The 18,650-nt window shown below is 32.5% G+C and overlaps 1 protein-coding gene and 1 pseudogene across 11 annotated transcripts in view; one reads left to right on the forward strand and one right to left on the reverse strand.

Moving 5' to 3' along the window:
• Positions 1-18,650, forward strand: part of Cep126 (centrosomal protein 126) — a 101,299-nt gene that overhangs the window by 39,726 nt on the left and 42,923 nt on the right. For 7 of the 11 annotated variants that reach the window (XR_015451633.1, XM_004870802.3, XM_013067820.3 and 4 more), the window contains 3 exons: positions 12,762-12,871; positions 15,798-15,873; positions 17,448-17,657. Coding sequence is in view for 8 of the 11 variants with exons in the window: in XM_004870802.3 (XP_004870859.1) it covers positions 12,762-12,871; positions 15,798-15,873; positions 17,448-17,657 (396 nt within the window). In the remaining 3 variants the exon portion in view is untranslated. Of the gene's footprint in view, positions 1-1,695; positions 7,670-12,530; positions 12,653-12,761; positions 12,872-15,187; positions 15,304-15,797; positions 15,874-17,447; positions 17,658-18,650 lie in introns of those variants that run through there. The other 4 variants (XR_015451634.1, XR_015451635.1, XM_021249016.2 and 1 more) reach the window with 4 other exon arrangements.
• Positions 5,892-6,149, reverse strand: LOC110346943 (small nuclear ribonucleoprotein G pseudogene; annotated as a pseudogene).

Raw genomic sequence — 18,650 nt, forward strand, 5'->3', positions numbered from 1 at the left:
TGCCAGTACCCTGAACTCTGCCCCTTAATGTCAGTCAGGCAACTATCTCTCCACAGAAAAAAAAAGAATATTTTTCCACTTACTCTTACCCTGCTTCTAAATAGCAAAGAGAATTCACATGATTTGCTAGCTCTCTTGATTACACTGTAGATTCATTATTGTCAACCTCTAATAATCACCCTTACCAATTAATCTGATCATTTCTCTGATAAGTTCACTCTCCATTCTTTGCAATAACCATTTCAAACATTTATTCTCCTCATATATCCAATATCCTCACTTCTCCTTTTTAATCAAACATTTATCTATTCATTTTCTCACTTATCAATGACAATAAATATCCCAAATGAGAAGAAATATTGTAGAGTTAAGACACTTTAACAAGTTTTTATAAAAATTTTAAATATGTAACATAATACTCTATAGCTTATAGAACCATCCATTGGTAGTAAAATTGTAACAGATGTTACTGATAAACATCAAACTCAGCATAGTGATTATCTCTGGAGAAGAGAAGAGGAACAAGATTTCTTAACAGTAAGCAGCAACCTTGATACACAGAGGCCTTTGATTATATCTTCATCTGATCTTTAATATGCTTAAAATATTTCTGTATACAAACAATTTAATATAGAATGAGCAGGAAGAATGCAGTGTGAATAAATGCAAGCCATTCTTCTCAAGCAGTTTAGCCATGAGTGGTAAGGTCTATAACATGGACTTGAAGAAGCAGATCTATGAGACCTTTGTAGGGGAACATTATATACAGATCAATGATCTAATAGAGAAGAAAACATTTAAATATAAATTACATATAAAAACAATCTATGAATTTAATTTTTAAAAGCAAATCCCCTGTGAGTACTCTTTGATCTGATATCCTATTTCCTATAAGATCTTGCTGCATCATCTATCTCAATTCTGTATATATCTTCCTGTTTCCTTTGAGGCAAAACTTGAGGATTTGCAGAAGTGAGAAAAGAGGTATTTGGAAGTGGATGAGGAAAGAATTGAGAGAGTTCAGGTGTCCTCTGTTTTGTCAACTAAGTATGCTAAGATTGTATTAGAGTATAGAGTGGGATTAAAAGAGTTCAGTTTTGTGAAGAATGGGAAAGACTTGGGGGAAAAGCTTATTGACTAAAGATAAAGCAACTGCTGGATTATAAAGCCTGAAGGGAATAATATGCCGGAAAGCACTTAAGTTCCGTGAAGCCCGTATTGCAAAAAGAAAACCAATTTCTTGTAATGAAATAATTACGGGCTTCCTCATCCGAAAATGAACAAAAACTAATCAAGAATAAGCCCACCTAGAAGGGACTCACATAAAGATACAAACAAACCGGGCCAGGGATTTAGCTCTGGTTTCGCTGCCTGCTGCTCAGGCGCAAGGACCCAAGTTCGATCCCTGGTACAAAAAAAAAAAAAAAAAAAAAAAAGATGCGAACAAAGCTAAGGAAAAAAGGTATCAATTGACAGAAATTTTGTAGGAAAATGACCCTGAAAAGTGTTATCTGTTACTAATGAATACCAGAATATTTTACTCCAAAAATAAGATAGGATTTCGTATTAAATATGTAACTCAGTGGGAATAGGGAATTGAAAAGAAATTAGAATAATTGATTAAATATAGTGGGAATATTTTAGGATTTCTCAAGGGAAGACCTGGGAAATTTAACAATGATACTTTTTAAATAGCATCTGAGAGCTGGAGGTGGTGGCACACACCTATAATCCCACACTTCAGAGGCTGATGCAAGAGTACCACGGAGTTTGAGACCAGCCTAGCTTGCATGGTGAGTTCAAGACCAGCCTGAACTACATAATGAGGCCTTATCTAATAAATAAATGACATCTAAAAATGTGAACCTATGGGAATAAATGTATTTTGTTGTTTGTTTGGTTTTTTGAGAGGTTTTTTTGGTTTTTTTGTTTTGGGGGGGTGTTTGTTTGGTTTGGGTTTTTGATTTTTGGTTTTTGGTTTTTTTGAGGCAAAGTCTCATTATGTAGTTCAGGCTGGCCTCAAACTCACAGTAATCCTTCTGCCTCAGCCTCCTGAGTGTTGGGATTACAGACATACACCACCATGCCCAGCGGGAATAAATTTAATTTTTAAAAAAAGATTTACATGGCTGCTATCTACAAAGCTAAAATTACTATTGAGAGGAATTGAAGAAGACCAACGAAACAGAGGGGAGAGGGATATACTTTGTTAATGCTTAGGAGAGTCAGTATTAAAAGAAGCCAATTCTCCCCCAAGTTAATCTATAATTTTCATACAATCATAATAAAAGTTCCAGCAAGATTTTTGTAAAAATTGCCAAACTCAGTCTAATAGTTATATGTAAATACAAAGGCTAAGAATAGCTGAAACAAGTCAAAGAACAAAATTGTAAAACTTATATAACTAGACATTAAAGCTACAATAATTAGCACAATATGCAACCACTGTGGAAATCAGTATGGAGATACCTCAAAGAACTAGGACTGGAAGTCCCATTTGACCCCACTATTCCACTGCTGGGGATCTTCCCCAAAGAATTGAAAGAATCATACCACAGTGATATATGTGTGCCCATGTTCATAGCAGCACAGTTTGTGATAGCTAAAACTTGGAAACAGCCCAAATGCCCATCAACTGGAGACTGGATAAAGAAAATGTGGTTTTTTTATAAAATGGAGTACTACTCAGCCATAAAAAATGAGAAATTAGAGACATTTATAGCTAAGTGGATGCACATTGAGGCGATACTCTTTAAGTGAAATAAATAGGACACACATGTATAAATACCGAATAGTTTCTCTGGTGTGAGAAACTGAAAGTGTAAATAAGGACTAAAATGTATAATAGGTAATGTGAAATAGGAAGAAAAGGGGCAAAGGGGAAGGAAGTGGGAGGGCTAGAGGAAAGGATAGAAGGGAATGGGATTAATATGAGAAAATGGAAAAATAGGAACAAAATCTTTGTAAATAGGGAGGACTGGAGGGGTTGAAGGGAGGGCTGGGCAAGGGTGAAAAATAAGAACCAAGAGAGACTATGTAAAGATGCCAATTTCCAATGATGAATGTCATTATATTGTATACCTAAAATGTACCAATGATTAGAATGAATAATCGATAATGCAAAATAGGAAGAAAAGTTCCAAAGGGGTAGGGGTAGTGGGAGAGGCAGGGGAAAAGAAAGAAGGGAAAGGAAAAAATGATGAGAAATGGAAAAAATGGAAATAAAGTCTTTGTAAATAGGGAAGGGTGGAGGGGGTGAAGGGAGGGCTAGGAATGGGGAAAAAATAAGAACCAAGATGCATTATGTAAAGGTACAATTCCCAATGAGAAATGTAATTGTGTTGTATACCTACAATGTACCAATAAAAGAATTTAATTAAAAAATAATAATAATAATTAGCACAATATGGTGTTTGCACAAGGATATTTAGACCAATGGGATGAAATAGAGTCTAGAGACAGACCTACATATTTAAGTACTTCGTTTTTGGCAAAGGTGGCAAGGCACAAAAGGGAAAAATGTTTAAAAGGTTTATCATTCATTAATTGGATGAATATATGTAATTAGTAAAAATGACTTACCTCCCTACTACACGCAAAATTGAATTTCAGGTAAACTATAGATCTAACTAAAGGAAGTAAAACAATTCTTCTAGAAAATAGTTTTGGGAATGCATTATGATTTTTAGGATGCTCATAGATTTTTTTTTTGAACAATATATTTAAAAAGTATAAACTATTGAGAAGACTACTGATAGCTTATATGATAAAAATTAATGTTTTTCCATCTAAAAAATAATCAGTGGATTGGAAGGGCACACCAGAGGATGGGAGAAGATATTTGTCATGCATAATTCTGCCAAAGAAAAAAATATAGTCATAGAGCTCATAACCAGAATACATAATGAACTACAATAAATATCCCAGTTATATCAACCAGGGTTAAACAGCAGAAGCAACACCAGTAAAGAGATATTAAGAGACTTACTGCAAGGGATTCATTTATATGAATATAAGACCTGTCGTGGCATATCCAAAATTTGTATGGCAGCCCATGAGGAAGGTAGGCTTCACAAAGACAGGATAATACTTCTATCCAAAGGAAAAATGTCATTCTATCAAAGAAGCCTCAACTCTGATTTTACGGGCTTTAACTGATTTAATAAAGTCCACCTAGAATATCTGGATTAATTTCTCTACTTAGTGGAAACTGTGACTTTAATAATATCTACAAAATACTGTTACAGTAACACCTGCATTAGTATTTGATGGATAACTGAGGACTATAGTCTAGGTAACATATCATAAAGACCTTCACACCTTTTTTTTGGTACCGAGGATTGAACTCGGGTTCTTGCACTTGCACAGCAAGTGGCGAAACTACTGAGCCAAATCCCCGGCCTTTACACCATTTTTTAAAAAGAGGATTGGAAAAAGATTTTTATAAAAGAGGACAACCAAATTCTCAATAAACATATATAAAATCTCTGCCTTGTTAGTCAAGAAAATACACACTTAAACAATAAGATGTGACTACATACATCAGAATGACTAAAATTAATAACAAACATTAAAGGTTGGTGAAGAAATATATCAACTAGAAACTATTATACATATGAATGTATGTATATCCTGTGACCCAGCAATCCAGTCCAATAGATTCGGTAGTGTGTGTGTGTGGTGTACACATGCCAAACTTCTTATGTAAATTGAAAGATATTCAAAAACTTTCATCGCACCTTTACAGCTAGAATCTGGAATTATCTCAGATGTTCTTCAACACTACATAATGTATAATCATGTTTCGTTTAATAAAATACTATAATGAAAACAAAAGATCTGTTACTAAAAATGGCAATTTAATGAATCTCACAACCTAATATTATATAAAACAAAAATATTGCATGATAAAAATGCAATTTGTGTTCCCTTTATATCAAGAACAGGTAAAACTGTGGTTGGGGGGAGTATATGGACACAAATGATGGGGGCTTTTCTGATGCTGGTAATATTTTTTGATATGAATATGGTGCAATTTGAATTTGAATAAAATGTTTACTTATAATTTGTGCACTTTATTATATTTAGGTTATATTTCATGTTTTTTGAAAATCAAATGATATTTGGCATGTTAAATAGTTTAAAATAATATTTCAAACAGAATGCATGTTTTCTTTTCCAACAGTTATTAAGAATATTGTCAAGAAATCCAATATTTGATTATTAGAAAGGACCAAGGAGACAATTTTAATTTTCATATTTTCTGGATTAGGAAGGTGACACACATAATGAAATTACATTCAAAAATTACCCAGCTTGGGCCAGGGATTTAGCTCAGTGGTTCCAGCGCCTGCCTCGCAAGTGCAAGGACCCGAGTTCGATCCCCGGTACCAAAAAAAAAAAACCACACAAAAATTACCCAGCTAGTTTAAAGCAGAGCCAAATTTTCTGTTGCAACTCCAGCATCTTCCTCTATAATAAATCTAGTTTTCATGAAAACAGAATTTGATCAGAGATATGAAAACAAATTATTCTGTATTAATCAGATAACCATTATATGCCTTTTCTAAACACTATTCTAAGTGCTATTATAAACACTTTACATATGAAAACAAATTTAATTTTTCCAATAAGAATGTGAGATAAATAATTTCATTACCCCCATTTTAGAATTAAAGTTGAGGTACATAGAGATAATTAACTTACATAATTTTCATAGCTATTATAAATGATATACCCAGAATTAAATCATTCTGTGTCTACAGTCTCTGTTTTGTTTTGGGAGTTTTTTATACTATGAAAGTTCATTTAACAAAAAGTTTAATAAGAAAATGTACATGATCCAATTTTTACATTGTAGTGAAACAGGCCTTTTGTAGAGAGGACATGGATTACTTTACCGGACAGCCATGATTTATGGAAGCCTTTTCCAAGGCTTCTAACATGATGATACTATTTATTCATATTACCACCATTCTGGTATTGCCCTGTTGCACACTAGTTACTATCTTCACACATTCGTCTTTCACAAAATTCATAAGGGAATCAAATCTCCACAATATTCCCTGGACGTGTCTGTCACCATTTAATTACAATGGTAACATCTTGTCCATAAATGTTTTCAATTCAGAAACATGAGGTTTGCTCATAATATTTACTTGGAGGGCTCAGAGCTGCTTTGAAACATGTCTGTATTCTTACTCTCTTTGCTATGGTGTACTTCTTTTTTAATAAAAATCTCTGACTAACCACTGATTTTTCAGTAACATACGTGAAAAAATAATGCATTGACCTATACAATTTTTGGATGGCACAAAGTAACAAAGGAAGTCTCATTAACAAAATAGAGTGAAAGCAAAATTCAAAAATAAAAATCATCCTGACTAACCTGACAAACCAAGATGAATGATGTTCAGTTTATCAGAGATAACTATTAAGCCATGCATTTGAGTTTTTAAATTGTGAAATATATCTTACACACAAAAGAATATATGTGATATATAAGAACATGATAAAGACTAATCATGAAATATTATGTATCCTCTGACCAGTTTTAGAAATAGAAAATCACCCCTTTCCTCCCTTACAGAGTGAACACCATATAAACTTCATGTTAGTTATTCCATGATTTTCTTCATAATTTTATCACCATATGAATATAGCCCAAACTATATAGAGCAGTAGTGGCGAACCTATGGCACATGTGCCACAGCGCATGTATCACTGGAAGTTCTAAAAGGTTCCCCCTCACTGGTAGATAGCTTAGTTTTACCTAGTTTTCAAACTTACATAAATGAACCAATTCATCTGTATTATTCTGGGATTTGTCTTGTCCAGTCAACTTTTTTTTTAATTTATTGATTAATTTAGCTATACTTTCTTTTTTTTCCATTAAGTTTATTGATACATTTTAGGTATAAAATACAGTTACATTCATCATTGGGATCTTGTACTGTTACATGTGTATCTTGGTTCTTATTTTTTCCCCATTCCACTGCCCTCCCTTCACTGGCCCCCCCAACCCTTCCCTATTTGCAAAGACTTTGTTTCCATTTTTTTCCTTTTCTCATATTTTTTCTTTTCCTTTTTTCCTTTCCCCTAACCCTCCCACTTCCCCTGCTCCTATAGACCTTTTCTTCCTATTACACAATATCAATTGTACATTTTTTAAATTATAATATCAAGATCTAGGAGACATTACCACAGATTTTACAGAATTTAAAAGGATATAGAAAGCATATTACAAAAATCTTTTTTGAGATAAATTTGACTACTACTAAGAAGTACTTTGGAAGACAAATTAATGAAACTAACTCTGGAGGAAATATAAAATTTGAGTAGCACCTATTAAAGAAAGTATATTCCTAGCTTGAAAACCTACCTATATGACAACAGCAGGCTCATATACATTTTAACTAATAAATTATATCAAACAATTAAAGCAGAAAAAAGAAGGAACACTTCACCCCTCATTTTAGGAAATCAACATTGTGAATTTAGCTATACTTCCATTCATACTCATTTCTAAATCCCATTCTATGCTGTGAATGACAATTTTTTTTCATTCTATAAATCAGGTGTTCTTGGTTGCTTCTAATTTCTTGCCTTTATGAATAATGATTCTTGGAACAGTTTTGTACATCTGATAAACAAGCTGCTGAGCTATAGAGTATGTATATTTTCAAATTTACTAGATAATCTGAAATTTTTTTGGGGGGGGGGTTGGTACCAGAGATCAAACTCTGGACCTTACACTTGCAAGGCAAGCATGGTACCACTGAGCTAAATCTCTGGCCCAATAATCTGAATTTCTTCATTACAGCAAAGCTCTAAAAGACTTCCTAATGTTTTTCAATCTTGTGGGTATAAAATGCTTTCTATTTATGGCAACTTTTATACCCTGATTACTAATGAACTGAGCATTTTTCATGTTTATGTATCATTCACATTTCTTCTATGAAATGATTATCCTTTGCCTATTTTTCCATTTTTTATAGATAGGAATTATTTGTCTATATTATACAAATGCTATATAAGCTTTATAGAGTTGCTGTTATTTTCTGCCAAATTGTAACTGGTATTTTCATAATTTTGATGAATAAAAATTGTTTTATTGATGTGGTTTGTTCCTTTGTAGTTTCCTATATGTAATTAGTTTTTCTAAAACCTATTTTACAGTTCCCAGGGGGCAAAATGTATCTTTTGAGAACTGTAACTTGAGAAAAACACACATACACACAACTAAATAAAGCAAAACAAAAAATAGTTTACCATAGCTGTTACAAAGTTAGTATAATTTTAAACAATAGTTTTAGCCAATTAAAACTAGATCTTTAGAAGTACTGCTGTACCCTATGTCTTTCTAAGCCATATACTTCAAGGGTTTTGTAAAAACTGGGAGGCCCAGGAGTTGACAGGAGGTCTGATGATCAGTTAAATGAACACAGCCTATGAGACATGACAGACATATGCAAATATTTTACAGGCTTATTATGAGGGGGGAGAAAAGTGAAAATAGCTAAAAGTGAAATGATAAAATTTCCAGGGAGGTTTTCAGCTCAGTATAAGACAATATTTGAAATAACCAACAATGGAAGAAAAAATCTCATGAAGTAGTGGCTCCTCATCACTGTATCATTCAAGCAAAGGTTGAATGTCCACCTAGGGTAATTTAGATATATTGGTTAGAAATTGAACTAGTTGACTTCTAATGTCTTTTCCAAAGCTATCATTCTGAATGTCTCCAGTGTTTTTCCTCATGTTTACAATTAATAATACTATATATTTAAAAATATATAATGTTTTAAGATTAGCAGCCTTATTTTGAGCTATCATATCCAGAATTTTCATATGAAGCTAGTCATTTGGTGAGAGATATTAGTAGAAGTTAATATTATCTTTGCAAAACTGCCAAGGTTCTTGGCCACTATAATACTTACTAGGTAGTACTGAAGTGCATATATGCACTCCTACATAGCCCTTAAAGTACATGCCTTAGAATGACATAGGGTACAGCAGTACTTCTAAATCTGGTTTTAATTGACTAAAATTATTGTTTAAAATTATACCAACTTTGTAACAGCTATGGTAAATTTTTTTGTTTTGCTTTATTTAGTTGTGTGTGTTTTTATCAAGTACATAAATAACTTCTAGCATATGCTATATCTGTTCCTGGGATTAATACTTTACAATCCACTAAATTTAACACCTACACAAAGAATAATAAACCACAAAGGTAAGTAATTTCATCAAGAAACTAAAAGTATTAGCTGAGCTTACCTCGAGAAGGTTGATGAGGAGGCTAAAGGGTGAGATTAAATCTTTACACAGCAGTTGTGCGGTTAAGGAAATTTTCATGTAAGGTATTTTTAATGCTCTTCAATAAAAGGAAAATAGGAACTGTACAAGATTTAAAGAGAATTCCAAGTATATACAACAGTTTAAAAATTATTGGTGCCCAGATGATCTCATTGGAAACTACTGCATAATAGTTAGTATATCTAGCATTTAGCATGTTTAGTAAATCTAGCATTCAGTATGGAAATAAACAATGCAGAAGGGTTTTTTGGGGTTGTTTTTTTTTTATGGTACTGGAAATTGAACCTAGGGCCTTTACAGTGAGCTACCTCTCCAGCCCATTTTTTATTTTGAGAACAAGGTCTTGGTAAGTTGCTATGTTGCCCAGGCTGGGCTCAAGCTTGAGATCCTCCTGCCTCCGCCTTCTAGCCACAGCTGGGATTAGAGAAGTGCACCACCGTGCCCAGCTCTGCTTTTTCAGTTGTAGGCCATCACTCATTAGTGTTGTGAAATCAACTTACTGACCAGTAAACAGTATTTTTTTAATTACAGTCAATATTAGAGTTAGAATGTTCTAGACTAGAAACTAAGTGGTGTCATATGTTGTAAGGGTAAATATATATAAAATTATGTATAATTTTATTAAATTATTATGCAAATACGTTTATTTTTGTGAGACACAGTAAAACCAGAATAAAAGTTATTAGCATAGTGGATAAGAACTAGAATCTTAGTTTTTTATTGGTTTTCGTTGTTTGAGACAGGGTCTCACTATGTAGTTCAGACTGGCCTTGAATTCACCTTATAGCCCAGGCTGCCCTCAAACTTTCAGCAATCCTCCTGCCTCAGCCTCCCTAGTGTGCCACCATGACCAGCTTAGAATCTTAGATTTTAGAGCCCACATGATTGGAACTGAATCTCAACTTTGCCCCTTACTATCTCTGTAACTTTAGGCAAGTTATTTATCCTCTCCTGTGCCTTAGTTTCATTATTTTAGAGATGAAAGAACAATGGTGATTGTTCTTGTAGAATACCTAGAAAATTATACGTGCTAATTAAATATTAGCTAGTATTATTTCTTACTCCTAAAGGTTGAATGTTCAGTTCCTAGAAAACCTTGTTTAAAACTGATAGCTCTTTTTGTAGCTTTTTTATACTATTGTTATATATCATATACACACGTGTGTACGCACACTAGATTATCAAGAAGATATAATATTCAGACCCATGTTCTCCAGTATATAATTTAATGTTAGGGCTCAAAGTGTTTCTTTTCTTCTCTCTGAACTCTTATTATAAATCACATGCACATACTCCCTGTACTTCTCAATATATTTATGTGCTTACACAAATACCTAATATTCTGTGCCTCAGACCAAGTGATTTTTCTATCCCTCGACCTTGAGAAACTTAACTATGCACTATCATAACTTGATGCCTTTGCACACAGTGTTTTTCTGGCTCAGACTACCTTTTTACTTAGGAACTTACTACTTCTTTCAGATCAAGCTCAGACAAATTTCTTGGTGAAATCTATCTTTCATTATTGTTTTTGTGGTACTGGTAATTGAACCCAAGGCCTTGTGCATGCTGCACATGTGAGCTACCATTGAGCTACATCTCCAGTCCTTTTTATTTCATTTTGAGACAGGGTCTCACCAAGTTGCCTAGGTTGGCCTTGAATTTGTGATCCTCCTGCCTCAGCCTCCTGGGTAAGTAGGACTACAGGCATGCACAATCACACCTAGCTCTTTCTTGATTCTTGCAGCCACTATAGTCTCTAAGCTTTCTCTTAATCCTGTGTAATATCTATATATATAATTTACACATTTTGCTATCATTTATTTAACTTTATATCCATTCTTCTAAACCAGTGGAGTCCAAAAATTTTCATTGTATCACTTTTGAAAAATGTGAGCATACATATACATGTGCACCATACACATAAATTACTATACTAATTTGTACAAGAAATTTTAAAGGATGACATAAAGATAAAGTAAAAGCTTGTAAAATAATTTTGAAATTTTATATTATAAATATTTAAAATAATACTTATAAAAAGAATTTCATGTATTAATATATAAAATACTTTTCTCAAATGTTAATAATGTTTTGAATGTTAGTTATAAAATGTCATCAGTTGTGAAAATTATATTCCATATATCACTTGCCAATACCTCATGGCAGAATATATATTTAAGGTAAGATCTGTTATTAGAGTTTGGGATAATTTTTAAATTTTTGACACTAACTTTGTTACATATACAGTTTTATCATCACTGTCATTATGTGGCAAGGCATGAGAAGAAATGTCAGTTCTAGCATTTTTCTCTTCACCTATTAGTATCATCTTTGATCTATGATATTTTAAGAATGTTTTTAATTAAAATCATACAAAAAACATTACAAAATATAATAAACAATCCATCTACCCACTACTCACCTTGAAACTGACATAAAATGAATGCCCTACAAAACTGTATTCAGCCATGTTTCCATTTTGTGAGGAATTCCTTAGTACAAGATATAAATAAATCCACCTACCTGAGTACACATAAATTTCAGTACATTGCAGAACACTAAAAAGCATAATGAAGCCAGGCATAGTATCATACAATTGCAATCTCAGCTATCCCTAGAATGAAACATGAGAATCTATCTCAAGTTTGAGGCCAAACTGGGTAACTTGGTGAGATCTGGTGTCCAAACAAAAATTTTTTTTTACTTTTTAAAGGGTTCTCTGGGCACAGTGACACATGCTTGTAATGCCAGCACTTGGGGGGCTGAGGCAGGAGAATCTCTAATTTGAGAGTAGGCTGAGCTACATAGTGAATTCAAGGCCAGCCTGAACTACATAACAAGACCCTATCTCCAAAACAAAAAGGCTGGTGATACACCCCTGTAGCAGAGCATTTGACTAGCATGCATGAGGCCCTGGATTCAATTCTCAGTTCCACAAAAGAAAGAAAGAAGAGACCACTAATGAATGATGATACCACTCCCAACCTCTTACATTTGGAACTGTCCTTCCTTCAAAATAACTGAATCAAATATATGCAATATACAAGAGTCGGCCTTGTAAACTATGTAACAAGAGTGTCACTGTCAAATATACATTATTACATCAGTAAAGTTTAATTTCTAATTTTTAGATAGTAAGTATAAATTAGAATTCTAATAGATTTCTTGCACACCAATGGCTTTTCTTACTTATCCTCCTGGTGTTCCAGGACCATGCCTTGGAGGTCAATCCTCTAAATCATAACCCATGCGGAAGCAGGAATTTTGTTGAATTCATCCTTGTAACTGCCATGCAATGTAAGAGGAACTCAATAAAAGTTTGTTGACCATATGAATGAGAGCTTTCTGTGATATTTAAAGGTAACTTGAAAGTTTTCAGTAAATATATGTTATCTACTCCACTTGCGTGATTTGTGACATTGTGCTGACATTTCTTTAAGATTCTACTGTTAGAAGAAAACTACTTATTGAAAATAAGCAGAGAAGTCTTTCAGACCAGAAAAGAAAAATCCCTGGATCTGTAGCACAGAAATACAGGGAGCAAATGAGTGTAAGTACAGTATTAGTAAAAATCTCTATTCAGTATTTAAAAATTGCTTGGAAAACAGTGTTCCTAAAAGTCTATACTCTTGATGTAAACTGTACCGTGGTATAAATATAGCCAGAGTCCCCTGTGATGCACTCTTGGAATCTCATGGTAGCAGTTTGTTCAACTATACTTATTTTCTGTATTCTAATTCATCTGTATGGTCAGTTACCAGGGAAACTTTTAAACCAGCTTTAAGAAATCACTATTATTATTGTTATCATTTATAACCAACTCTGGAAAAAATAAGATCCTTCACAAGAAAATTCAACAAAATTATTTAAATTACATAAGAGAAGGAAAAAGGGAGGGAACAAGGAAGGCAAGGAGGGTGAGGAAATGAAGGGAGGGAAGGGAGAAAACTAAAGCAATCGATACAGGAAGAAATTATGCTAAACTAATATAATTCTGTGTAATTGCATATCCTATTTGGACCCAAGCTTCCTGCAAGACTTGGTAAAATGAAAAATTTAAGAGTTTACATAGTTCTCAAGGAATATTGGCAATGATGTTTCTGATACAATATTTTCAAAGATATTGAGGTCTTTTTATAAGGGACCTTGAAATGTATACTGAATATGTCTTTAATAACAATTCAATAATAAATAAATACAGCTCTTAGAGACAGATCTTCAATAAACATCAAAAGCATAGTAACAATTTTTTATGAAGGAAATTCTGTGAATAATATGTAAATGTGATCTAAATTTGACATTTTCTAGTGGTCTGACTTTAAGAATTTACTTTAGCATGTCAAAAATACTAAACAATTAAGTAAATAACATTGTACTTGGAGTTTCTACTTTAAATATTAGTTGGAATAGGATGTCTTATGAAGCATTTATAGCTTGCACTATAGGTTGAGGTTCCTATCATTTGTGTATTATAGGAAGTATTAATTTTATGTGAATAAGATTAATATGAATAAAAACCAACCATGACATAATTTATCAGCCAAACAAAAGTTATTTAGTTATATATTTATATAAATAAGTTAGTCTAGGGGCTGGAGATTTAGCTCAGTGGTTCCGCCACCTGCCTTCCAAGCGCAAGGACCCGAGTTTGATCCCCGGTACCAAAAATAATAATAATAATAGTAATAATAAGTTATTCTCATTACCATCATGTTGTTAGTGCTTAATAACAAAAATTATACTTAATTATAAACATGGTACTTAATTACAAACATAACTTCCTGATTACAATAATGCCTTTCATTTTTAAATTTCTGTGTTGTTCCCACAAAAATCTCAAAATCCATGAAGACATATTCTACCTTTATTTTTCTGTATTTTGTTAAGATATCTCGAATTTTAAAGTAATAATAGTTACTATAACAAAAAATGAACTAAATTTTAAATATCTATTATTAGTGACCTCTCCAAATTCATTTCTATTTTTTTCTGAGTCTTATATTCTTCCAACTCATGCTCCTTTGCATTCTGTCTTGCTGTCTTTCAAGTCTATTTTGTCCTCTCCAGAAAGCTCTTCTGCTTTCAAATGTACATCTTCCATTTATACATCCCTTTATACATCCCCTCAAGTCTTGTCGGTGTAAGAATAAATCAGTGTTCCTGAATCAAAATCATTTTGAAATTTAAATCTTTCATCCTTATCATTTTGTTTGGTCTTGTTTTTTATTCCAGAGCCTAATCAGAAGTTCAGTTACTACAGCAGTAACATCTGTCACCTTGTATTAGGCAGTGCATTTTATTACACGGTATTTTGCCACCCCATTGCTATACGGAAAGAATCTAAAACAGATAAATAAAAAGCAGAAAAAGCACAATTTCCCTTTTGTACCAGGGTTTCAGTCCAACTCTTTCAAGTCTATAATGGACATTAGGCAAGAACTATACAATGAGAGCCATCGCAAAAATCAATCAGCTACTGTTCAGATCAGACTGAACAAAAGCAAAGTACAGTACATAGTCATAACCGTGCAATTTTATCGAGAGAAAAATATCATTTCTTAAAGTAAAAGAAAATGTGAATAAAGAAGGAAAGTAAACCATATTCAAAGAAGGAGAGTTGGTATCCTTCAGATAGCATTGAGTACATGAACTTATTGCCAGTGTTCAAAAATTCCCTTTTTCCAAAGATATTTTACGCAGATGAGAAAGGGATTCTGAAATGGGGATAGATGGAAAGGAGTGGAGGAAAAGGAGAAGCAAAAAGGATCAAGATTTGATATGTATATATACCAATACCCCAGAACAAATATATATTTTTATGTATTATAAACATATACTAATAAAAAATTTAATTTCCCTTTTTCAGATTCTGTGCAACACTGGAACAGCTATTTCTGTTTAAAGTTTTATCATCTAAGACACCTATGCTTGGCAATAGTCATAGAGGCTTTGGGCCAGTGGTTACAATTCTTCCTTACAAGGGTAAAGCAATTAGCCGGGCTTGATGGATCTATAGACAGAAGAATCACAAGTTCAAGCCCAACCTGAGCAACTTAATGACTTAACAAGACTTTGTCTCAAAATAAATAATAACAATAATAATAGTTGGGGATGTAGCCCAGTGTGGAGGCTCTGGGTTCATTCCCAAGATAAATCAACTAAGTTATAAACCTTAAGTTATTTATTTTCCTTTCCTTTAAATAGTATATTTTATTGCCACTCAATTTACTTTCACTTTCAAATGTCCAACATTGGAATCTGAAATTTTTCAGTGGACATAAAATGTATTTTTAAATATTCATGTACCTTAGAAAGACCTTAATTCAGTAATTCTTGATTTCTGTCACAAAAACAAAATTAACTTGAATAAAAACAGCTGAAAATATATACTGCAATTAAAAATTTTTTAAGTTCATGTATATTTCATGAATTTTAAATGTGAAATTATGTTCTGATTTAATATTCTATTTTTCTAGAATTTTGGACAAAGTGTCCATCTAAGTTCAAGTGAGCCAAAACAAACTACAAGGGGTACTTCTAATACTGAAGAAGGTATGTCTGAGTTTAAATGTTTTCCTTGGAGCTTTTTTCTCAGTGATTTTTTTTCTTACGTGTATTTTCTAAGGTGCTCACAAATAGCATGACTGCTAAGCCACCATTTAGGGCCTAAACTGTCTTTGCCACTGCAGTTTGTGGCCAGTTTTCCTTTATTTTAAATAGCAGTATACGGAGCATCTTTCTACATTGAGCTATTTCCTAACTTATCAATTATTGCTGTAGGATAGATTTCAGGAATCAAAATTACAATACTGGGCATATAGGGGGTACTCAATAAATATTTGTTGAATGAAACTCTACATATTAAATGAATACTAGATCAAAGGAAATAAGCATTAATATGGATATTCATGCATATTACTTAACTTTTTGTCTAAAAGCATTATTCAAAATTCTTCCAATCATCTATGTCACCTTGAGGTACAATTCTGTCTACTATTTCCTTATATGATAGGCAAAGAAATTTTGTTATATATTATTTTTTAAATATTTTTATTATAATATGCTTAATTGTTTTTGTATTTTTTGTAAATTGTCCCTCCATATTCTTTTCCCTAAATATTAGTTTTTATATTTTCTTACTGATTCCTGAAAATTCTTGAAATATCAATGATTGAAATTCATATATTGGTTACAAGTGTTTTTACTACTTCATTATTTTTATTTTATTCCACTTGTTATATTTTTACATATGTTTTTATTTTTGTTTGTTCATTCAATAAATTATTATTAAGAATTAATTTTGTGCTTATAAGTAAATACTGGATATAGAGTCATGAATACAACATATAAAAGCTTGCCCTTCAGAACTTAGAAGTCTGTCAGAGAAGACTGGCCTTGCATGGCCTAATCTAAATATGTTTCAGTCTTTTCTTAGTGATTTCTCCATTACTTCCACACTCAAAGAGCCTTCCCAATCCAAAAATTTAGAAATATCTTTTTTTGCCTGAGGGTTCCTTTAATAGCTTGATTCTTCATATTTAACACTTTATTTGTAATTTGTTTAAATGAAAGGTGGGAAGTGAAACTCCAAATCAATTCCTTTTTGAACACTGAACTAAGTTATTGAATTATCCCTCCTTTCTCTCAAGTCTTTGATGCTCCTTTCAGCATATGTTCTTAATCCAGTTTGATCTGTTTCTATGCTATTAGTTCTGTTCAGATGACATGTGATTTTCTAACCTTTCCTCAAGTTTCTTTTCTCCTACTCTTTTATTTAGAGCTCATTTTAACTGCTGTTATAAAGACAATCTCCTTCATATTATCTTTGTACCACGAATGAATAGCAAAATTTAATGCAAAAAAATTATCTAAACATAAGTATTTTTTTCTTTAGTTCAGGTAAGTCTCTAAGAATTTTTATTACCTCACTGCCATCATTTTATATTTTTTTTTAAATTAAGGATGGAGAAATGCTAGATGTAGAGAATCCTAATAAATGCAAAGTAATAGAATATTACTGCATTTCTGTTTGTGAAATGAATGCAAACAGACATTGCTAAGTATGTATAAGGGCTAATGCCAAAGACAAAAAGAGATCAAAGAATAATTGATTAAAATTTATGTAGTTTCAGAGAGCACTTCTGAGTTTTTGATGGCTGAAAATCTAGTGAAAGCTTCAGTGCCTGAGGATGAAATTCTAACTGTCCTGAATAACAAACAGCTACAGAAATCAAATCTGGCTTTAAACAATGCCCAGCAATTCAACACCTGTGCACTATCAGCTGAAGAACAGAGGATCCTGCAGTCCCTTGACCATCTCAATGAAAGACTACACTGTAAGTGTGGAAAAGCATCTTTGGTGAGAAACGTGGTATTTTGTACTTAGACTATATTAATTAAATTGAAAATAAAAGTCCAAAATTATATATATTATCACCTGCTTACTAGAGCATATGACAATTGAGAAATATTTCATACTATTTCAAGTATACAGCATCATTTACAATGTTGTTTATGATGATACCAATTTCTGTGCCAGGCCTTACTGTCTTTTTTAGGAATATATGAATATATTAATTCTAGTTCAATAATGGACAACCTAGGTATCTACATTGACCATCCATGAAAACAATTATAATCTCATTATTGTTATTAAGCATTTTGAAAACGTAAATATAGTGATAAGCTGGTAAGAATATAAGGAATTCTTAAGACTAAGAAGTAAATATAAATGAAAACTCAGAAAGTTAGAGTCCTATAACTAGCTTTTATCCTAAGGATATTTAACACATGGAATTTTTTAAAAAAGAAGAACCAGGAAACAAAACCCAGGACCTACTCTAAATAAGTAGTCTCATAGAAGATCTTCCAGCCATAAAGCTGGGCCATCCAAAGATCTGTGCACAACACATAAATTCACAGAAAAGAAGGGGTGAAAAAAATTATATTTCTTGAACTTAAGTGTTGAGCAGATTGGGAATACAGGCAACTCTTGAGAATTTGAAACCACACTCTTTTATAAATATCACACTAGTTTACAGACCGTAATTATACTACCTGAGCTGGAGATTTAGCTCAGTGTTTCCGTGGCCTGCCTCGCAAGTGCAAGGACCTGAGTTCGATCCTCAGTACAAAAAAAGATAATAATAATTATACTACCTGACTGTTTATTAAAGCCTGAAGCAAATAATTTAATTTAGAATGATTTAAAACTAGTAATAACACAAAATACCTGAAAACAGTAAATTTTATGTTCTTTCTGAAGAAACCTACCAATATTACAGTCTTCAGAGAATTATCACAAATGAAATCTGAAGAAAATAAGCAAC

Source organism: Heterocephalus glaber, unplaced genomic scaffold (assembly GCF_053883595.1).
Source record: "Heterocephalus glaber isolate CG9 unplaced genomic scaffold, H.glaber_assembly_v1.0 deba00001429, whole genome shotgun sequence".
Classification (NCBI taxonomy): Eukaryota; Metazoa; Chordata; class Mammalia; order Rodentia; family Bathyergidae; genus Heterocephalus; species Heterocephalus glaber.